This window comes from Staurois parvus, unplaced genomic scaffold (genome assembly GCF_062004578.1).
Source record: "Staurois parvus isolate SC_StPar_1 unplaced genomic scaffold, SC_StPar_1.0 ptg000390l, whole genome shotgun sequence".
NCBI lineage: Eukaryota > Metazoa > Chordata > Amphibia > Anura > Ranidae > Staurois > Staurois parvus.
The window spans coordinates 4,497,998-4,507,042 of record NW_028318186.1 but is presented as its reverse complement, the minus strand read 5'-3'; the positions used below and the strand labels follow the sequence as shown (position 1 = coordinate 4,507,042).

Below are 9,045 nucleotides of genomic sequence, written 5' to 3'. Positions count from 1 at the left end.
GGCTGAATTAAAACAATTCTGTAAAAAAGAGTGGGCCAAAATTCCTCCACAGAGATGTGAAAGACTCATTGCCAGTTATCGCAAACGCTTGATTGCAATTGTTGCTGTCAAGGGGGGTTTAGCCAGTTATTAGGTTTAAAGAGGGGAATTACTTTTTCTTATATGCATTTTCTATTGACCCGTTTTATCTTTGTGTAATATTAAAATTTGTTTAATGATCTGAATCATTTAAGTGTGACCAATATGCAAAACAAAAACAAAAATTAGGAAGGGAGCAAATATTTTTTGACAGCACTGCAGCCATCTATCTATCTATCTATCTATCTATCTATGTATCTATGTTAGCAATCCAAATAAAATTTATATATATATATATATGCATATATATATATATTTTTTTTTTTCTCCCCCTTTTTTTGGATTAACTCACATTGCAACAACAAAAACTTTTTCAGCAAATTTTTATTAGAAACATTCTTCCACCACAGAAATATTTTTTGTTAAAGCTACATAATAAAGCAATGTGTATCTAGAACAAAATAATATAAACTTCTAAACCCTTAACTCAATCAAATATATGTACAAGAATAATAAAGTAGTGTACAATAAATCCGAAATTGATGTCCAATCTGTGGTTGAAAATGCAGTATACAGTAATGTTTACATATTGTAATAACGATAAAGTATAATGAAATAGATGAAATAGTTAAAAGTGCTATATCTTTAGATAGCCCTGAAAACAGCCAGAAAATGGTTTACCTTTAAATGTATAATTTTTTATAATTTAACGGGTTAGTCCACCCAATTAGCATTTATTGGTTTATGAGTTGGAATGTTGGTATGAATCACTTGATATCTCCTTGAGACTGTTAGGTTTACACTAATGGCAATGGCTGCGACCCATTTAAGGGGTGGTGAGGAGGCAATATGTCAACTTCTCACCACCTATTTAAACCCTGGTTGGAGGGTGGTTGCAGCATAGCACCATTTGCTTGACTGCAGCACCATCACTGAACACAAAAGGGAGGCATAATTTTGGCCTCGATCGTGATGCTTGTTTACACCCCCATCTAGCTATCTTTTAAATTTAACAGGGTGCACAGTTAGGGGTAGTAAAAATCGACTCAGTTGTCTATTTTTACCATCCCCAGCTGCAAGTATAAATGAGCTCTAAGTGAGATCTCTGCACTGAATTCCTAAATCTGCACACCTGATGCTGCTATAATGAAAGGGTTCAACTTTCCCTGTCGGAGATTTTATTTATTTTACATTATGGAGCCAAATGTAGAAGGGAACAATCAAAATATCCGTTGGATAAAAGCCTAGACATAAAGTTAACAACATCCATATCTACCCTATGCACAGTGTGAATAACTTGCCAACATCAAAAAACCACTATCTCCCATTCCACTTGCAGAACCTTTGGATGGTTAACCTCATTATTGCCAGCCAACATGACAACAATTTCAGTTATATCAGTTTATCCTAAAGTAGTTGTAAATCCTTACATATACCCACTGAAGTGTCTAGACTTAGGTGATACACAGAGACACATTTTACCTGTTTATCTCAAGCAATCTCTTCTCTAAAGCCTGCTAAAACACACATTTCTGAGCTACAGAAGGCAGTGGGCAGGGATCTAAAGTCACATATTCCAGAGAACAGATAGGAGAGCTGAGTGTAATCTGAGAGCAGAGTGGAGGAAATGTACACACCCTTCAGTTAGTTCTGCGACCCTTTTTCAGTTTATGGCAGGCTGAAGCCTGCTGTCAGCTGACATTACAGTACTCGCCTAGGTTCTGAAAAGATCCTGACCATGTGGTTAGAATCAACCCAGAAGCCTGGTCCGGCAGCTGGCTCAGGCTCTCAGCAGCTTGTGCCCCCTCCACAGCCCAGCCCTTCAGTGAGTGCTGAAGAGACAGAGCAGAAAGCTAGAGACTGACAGTCACGGCTCTCAGCTCAGAGTGCAGGGGGAGAACTGAGTGAAACCAGTGTTTGATTATTCAGTTCTCTGTGCAGTGCCAATGTGAGAAAGATGCAGCAGCAGATCGATGCTGCATCCACCTAGGTAAGTATAATTTTTTTTCTAAAGCCCATACTTCTCTTTTAACCAGTTGCCTACTGGGTACTTTTTCTCCCTTCTTGCCCAGGCCAATTTTCAGCACTGTTGCACTTTGAATGACAATTGCAACACTGAACCCAAATTAAATGTTTATCCTTTTTTTTCCACGCAAATATAGCTTTCTTTTGGTGGTATATAATCACCACTGGGTTTTTTATTTTCTGAACTGTAAACAAAAAAAGCAAAAAAATTTGAAAAAAAAAGTTTTCCTTTGTTTCTACTATACAATTTTGCAAACAGGTAAATTTTCTCCTTCACTGATGTGTGTTGATGAGGCTGCACTGATAGACAGCACTGATGGGACTTATGAGGTAGAAATGATAGGCAGCACTGATGAGGTGGCACTGGTGGGAATTGATGAGGAGGCACTGATATGCAGTACTGATGGGCACAGATAGGTGGCACTGATGGGCACTGACTGGCAGAACTGACTGGCAGGACTGATGGGTGGCACTGCTGGGCACCTTTTGGGCTGCACTCATAATCAGTGCCCTGATTATCAGTGAAGATGTCCTCTGTGACAGTTGCCGGTTACCGACAGTACTTTCCTCACGCTGTGACAGAGTGAGGAAAGGGCATCCGATAACCAGCAACTGTATTTACTCTGTAATCAGCTGTGTCATTGGATACAGCTGATCACGTGCTAAAAGGCCGCTGTGATGGACTTTTACCTTGCCATGGTGCGCACCTCTGGAGGCGCACCCCGGTGGTGCAACGGGGGGGGGGGGGGTTGGGAGGACATCATACAATGCCCTTCCAGATCTGGACAACCACGCTGTCCAGAGCGGTTGTAAAGTGGTTAATCTTGTTCTTCTTTTACAGTACAGTTATAATATACAGGAAACTGATTTTGAACTTTAAAAACTATTGAATCCAACACTGGAAACATGCTGTACATCAGAAACAGTTCTTTTCAGTCTATTCTGGCGTGTTAAAAACGTTCAATAGCACAAATCTTATGAGGCATTGGTGGAGTGGTAAGTCCAACGGCTGGTGTTAGATCCACATCATGAACTTCCGGAGGTTTCTGGAACGTAAATTTTTGCAGAAGACTTGTGAAAAAAAGAAACAGCTCCATTTTTGCAAGAGTCTCTCCAGCACATATTCGTCGACCTGCCATTAATAGAACAAAGAGTGAAATCAGAAAGAGATTCTGTCACATATGAAAAGGACTTTACATGTGCCTTACTCAATAAATAGTTCAGGTAAACAATCGTCTCTAACAAGTGTGGTTTTATTTAGCAAGGTTATACAAATAAAAAGCAGTAAAGAAAGATTTGTTATAATATAAAGTAATCCATTGTAGCCATGTTTCCAATGACAGCAGTTACAGTACAAGCTAAGAGGTCATTTCTGATTGGTTATCATGCTTTAAAACGTTTTGGTACGTTATAGTTTTTCACTTCTTTACTGTATTGGTCATAGATATTGGGGCACCAATGGGCTTTTGTTATGACATGAATCTTTACTCTTGATTATATACTTTTATTTCTCCCTGCAAGAGAAGAAGTATTAGACTGTAAGGTTGTCCCATCTCCTGATTAAACGGAAAGCCGACAACAGGCACCTAAAGCAGTCATATGACAAAGGTGTTGTCAGGATTACATGAGAAAAACGAAACATTTTGTTATGAAAATTCTATCCTCATCCAACATGTGAGCAGAGTGGTCAGGGACATCTCCATGTACTGGACACAATTTTGTGGGCTAATGCCAAGAGGTCTACCCCCTGGTGTTCTTCAGGGTCACTCTTCTGCACATGAAGTACCTTTATTTGTACTGTTTCCATAAGTGCCTGGGGTACAGTAAAGGCCTCTTTCAGGGATACCTCAATCTTAAAGGCAGACCTCCAACTTTTGAGATGGCCGAACACCATGTACACTTTAACAGTAAACTGAACTCCAGTTAACTCTCTCCATCTCCTTGTCAATGTTACCTTCACTGTCACAGTTGCATTTAGGAGGGACACGCCGAGTCTATGCCCACTCTATCTGTCCAGTGTATCTCCATTACCTCACTCGCAGTAACAGAATGGAGCTACGCCAAGCACCTAGCACGGACTTGATGCGTGCTCTGTATTAACTCTCTCAACTGGTGCACAGGCTGGGGACCTCTATGTGCTGATCTGCTCCCATTGCTATGGGAGATGAACTGCCAGGTGAGGTAATGCCAACAACAATTCCCTTGCTGCAAGAGGATATCCCACCCATCACCAGAACATGCTTCACAATAGGCTGCTTGTTAGACCTCCATTACCCTTGGTAACCACTTGCTGTCTTCATACCCCAGTGTGCCTACTGATACTGACTGCAGACTTTGCGTGTGTCATTTACTTCTGTACACCCCTTTAATAACTTCAGACCAGGTAAAGGCAAAGTTCCAACACTTTACAGAATGACTTAGGCACTAGTTTAGGGAACCTGTAATGACTAACTCAGGCTTGGCTGCCCCAGCATACTTATCCAGGTGAAAGTCCATGGTAAGGAAAGTCCATTTAGGGCAGTGCTCCAGCGGCTGGTGTTCTTCAGGGCAGACTGTAGGTCCCAGAATTCCCCCTACATGTTGCAGGCTCTGTGACACTAACCCAAAGCCAGAGATGACACAGCTGACAGAGAGAAAGGCAGGCTCAGAACCCAGGATCTGGACCCATGTCCCTTTTATAACTCACAGGAACAGTAAGTTGGATCCAAGAAGCCCACTGAGAGAAAACTCGGGAAAATGGTGCATGAACATTTTAACTCTTTCACGACTGAGGCAGTGCTCTAGCTAACTAACTGTACGCAACCTGCCTACAAAGCAGGCCAGGCAAAGTTTTTGTTAGCAACCCCTAATTCAGGCAGGAGACAAGTCAATTTCTTTGGCAGGAAAATACAAGTAAATAAGAGCACTCACACCCAGCTCTGAGGCTGAACTGAGTCAATACTCAAAATTCTTACAGACGGCTATTTTTGACTGGTTTTCTTTAAACTCCAGCCTAGAGTTTTATCTTATGGCAATAATGTGAAAGGGTTAGACACTTTGTCAACCTTTTATTGTTGTCTGTGTCCCCATTTATTTATCCATTATGTTGATATTGATATTGATGAATGGCAGACAGAATAAGGAGTGGGGAAATACCTTCACTGGGGTAGTCATAAATATCAATAAAATCAAGCATCAATAAAATCAGACTGGAGCTGGTGGATATGAAGGTATAGAACCTCTATCCATAATTATTGGTGTCTTTCATCCCCTAAAGGGAAATGTACTTACATTACTAGGTAACAAGTATCATGTTGTACAAGAGGACGACAAAAACCTGATGCTGGATTTCTGATAATCACACAGGTTTCCGGGTAACACCCCCTGCTGCTCGTTGCTTATGTGTCTTACAAAAGAGCAGCATATGCATTGCTAGATATAGGTTAAAAGAGAAGTATGGGATTAGAAAAAAAAAAAAAACATACTCATCTAGATGTCTGCAGCACCAATTCTAGCTGCAGCTGTTTCCAGCGACCTCCAAGACTGAGAACTGAGTGATCAAACACCGCTGATCACTCAGTTCTTCATCTTCAGCCTGCAGAGAGCTGGTGACTATCAATCTCTGTTCTGTTCCTTCAGCTCTCACTGGTGCACTGGGCTGTGGAGAGGGAAGGAGCAGCAGGCTCAGGCTTTCAGCAGCTTGCTGAGAGGCTGAGCCAGCTGCCGGTAAGACTTATGGGCAGATCCCGACCATATCATCAGGATCTTTTCAAAGCCTGGACTGGCTCTGTGACGGGTTACAGAAGTGCAGCACTAACTGCACTCCTGTTATCCACAAGAGAAGTATAGCCAAAAAAACATTGCCTATACTTCTCCTTTAGGTGCCACTTAGGCCCTGATTCACTATTGGGCGTGGGCGCATATTTATGGGCTTAAGCCCAATTTTCATGGGCGTCCGTCCATTTTTGACCCTGCAACCTAATTCACTAGTGAGCAGAGCCCATAAGCAGACGCCCAATCTAATTCACAAAAAGACACACGCCCGGAATCAGACTCACAAAAGCAGACTTGCTAAGAAGCACGTCTAACACCATGAAAAATCACTGTAGAGACATGTTCAGTTAGAAATTTGCTTTGCCAAATATCAGGACTTCACTTTAAACAATATCTGCTATTTCCAAAAAAATTAAGAATGTGTTAAAAATCGTTTTTTTCAAGGAAATCGACACAGTAAAAATCTAGATGCCCGTGCAGTGTCTTTGGCAGATAGAACTGAGCATGTGCAGAACACCTTTTAGTCCTCTGCCATGGGCGTTTGCTTTTTAGCCACTGACTAATAGTGAATCTGATTGTGGATTCCTCTGACAGCCGGCACTCGGTCACGACTACTGTGTTTAATAAACAGCATTAAGCATATCTTCATGTAATCTAATTAGATTTCCTTAGTTCTAGTGATTATATTTTTGTTTCTTATCCTTTATAATTATTTCTGTTATGATTTTACTTATTTTGAAGGTCTAGATAATATTTTTTTTGAAAGCTGAATGTAAAAATAAAGGTCCGCAATAAAAAAAAAAACAAAAAAAAACAGCATGGGTCCCCCCTCTCATCCATACCAAGCCCTTCAGGTCTGGTATGGATATTAAGGGGGAACTCCATGCTGAAATTTAAAAAAAAAAACAGCGTGGGTCCCCCTCAATATCCATACCAGACCTTTATCCGAGCATGCAGCCCGGCAGGTCAGGAAAGGGGGGGGACGAGCGAGCGCCCCCCCCTCCTGAACCATACCAGGCCACATGCCCTCAACATGGGGGGGTGCTTTGGGGCAGGGGGGGCTCCCCCCCCAAAGCACCTTGTCCCCATGTTGATGAGGACAAGGGCCTCTTCCCCACAACCCTGGCCGGTGGTTGTGGGGGTCTGCGGGCGGGGGGCTTATCAGAATCTGGAAGTCCCCTTTAACAAGGGGGCCCCCAGATCCCGGTCCCCCCCCCTACGTGAATGATTCTGCGGTACACGGTCCACAGACTCATTCACAAAAAAACTAAGTGTGGTGTAAAAAAAACACAGTACAGGGTCTTTGACAAGTCCTTTATTAAAACAATGTCCCCCGAAGTAGATCCAACGTCAATCGTGGCGGCGGCGACCCGAAAAAAGGAAAAAAAAAAAAGGTTCCGCTCCCGTCCGAGGCTTCCAGCCTAGTGAAGAAAAGCCTAGCTGACAGTTCTTATATAGGTATGGGCGGGGCCAGCCGGGGACTTCATCCCAGTGACCCGCCCCATGTCACATGCTTGCTGTTCCCGGCTGGCCCCGCCCATTTCACGTAGGGGGGGGACCGGGATCTGGGGGCCCCCTTGTTAAAGGGGGCTTCCAGATTCTGATAAGCCCCCCGCCCGCAGACCCCCACAACCACCGGCCAGGGTTGTGGGGAAGAGGCCCTTGTCCTCATCAACATGGGGACAAGGTGCTTTGGGGGGGGGAGCCCCCCCTGCCCCAAAGCACCCCCCCCATGTTGAGGGCATGTGGCCTGGTATGGTTCAGGAGGGGGGGGGCGCTCGCTCGTCCCCCCCCTTTCCTGACCTGCCGGGCTGCATGCTCGGATAAGGGTCGGTATGGATATTGAGGGGGACCCACGCTGTTTTTATTTTTAATTTCAGCGTGGAGTTCCCCCTTAATATCCATACCAGATCCGAAGGGCTTGGTACAGATGGGAGGGGGGACCCCACGCCAGTTATTTAAAAAACAGTTTCTAATTCCCCGCAATACTTTGACATTCAACTGTCAGTGGGGAACTCCGCCGACAGCTGAAACATGAGCGCTGCATTGGTTTTCACTACTAAAACGCCGCATGAGTTGATAACATAACTCATGCGGGATTTTAGAAGCGACAGCCATGTGTTAATGTTTCAGCTGTCAGCGGGGTTCCCCACTGACAGCTGAATGTAAAATAATTCCCTTTATAGCATAAATAATAATAAAAAACAGCGTGGGGTACCCCCTCCCATCTGTACCAAGCCCTTCGGATCTGGTATGGATATTAAGGGGGAACTCCACGTCGAAAATTTAAAAAAAAAACAGCAAGGGTCCCCCTCAATATCCATACCAGACCCTTATCCGAGCATGCAGCCCGGCAGGTCAGGGAAGGGGGGGGGGACGAGCGAGCACCCCCCCCCTCCTGAACCATACCAGGCCACATGCCCTCAACATGGGGGGGTGCTTTGGGGCAGAGGGGCTCCCCCCCCCCAAAGCACCTTGTCCCCATGTTGATGAGGACAAGGGCCTCTTCCCCACAACCCTGGCCGGTGGTTGTGGGGGTCTGCGGGCGGGGGGCTTATCAGAATCTGGAAGCCCCCTTTAACAAGGGGGCCCCCAGATCCCGCCCCCCCCCCCCTACGTGAATGATTCCGCGGTACACGGTCCGCAGACTCATTCACAAAAAAACTAAGTGTGGTGTAAAAAAAACACAGTACAGGGTCTTTGACAAGTCCTTTATTAAAACAATGTCCCCCGAAGTAGATCCAACGTCAATTGCGGCGGCGGCGACCCGAAAAAAGGAAAAAAAAAAAAAAAGGTTCCGCTCCCGTCCAAGGCTTCCAGCCTAGTGAAGAAAAGCCTAGCTGACATTTCTTATATAGGTATGGGGCGGGGCCAGCCGGGAATAGCAAGCATGTGACATGGGGCGGGTCACTGGGATGATGTCCCCGGCTGGCCCCGCCCATACCTATATAAGAACTGTCAGCTAGGCTTTTCTTCACTAGGCTGGAAGCCTCGGACGGGAGCGGAACCTTTTTTTTTTTTTCCTTTTTTCGGGTCGCCGCCGACACGATTGACATTGGATCTACTTCGGGGGACATTGTTTTAATAAAGGACTTGTCAAAGACCCTGTACTGTGTTTTTTTTACACCACACTTAGTTTTTTTGTGAATGAGTCTGCGGACCGTGTACCGCGGAATCATTCACGTAGGG

The 9,045-nt window shown here is 44.5% G+C and overlaps 1 protein-coding gene across 1 annotated transcript in view; it reads right to left on the bottom strand.

Moving 5' to 3' along the window:
- Positions 1-444: 444 nt before the first annotated feature.
- The window catches only part of LOC149455562 (cytochrome P450 2K1-like), an 84,621-nt gene continuing 76,020 nt past the window's right edge, over positions 445-9,045 (bottom strand). Inside the window, exon 9 of the mRNA XM_089686012.1 lies at positions 445-3,235. Within this exon, the coding sequence (XP_089542138.1) occupies positions 3,054-3,235 (182 nt within the window). The 3' untranslated portion in view covers positions 445-3,053. The remainder of the gene's footprint in view (positions 3,236-9,045) is intronic.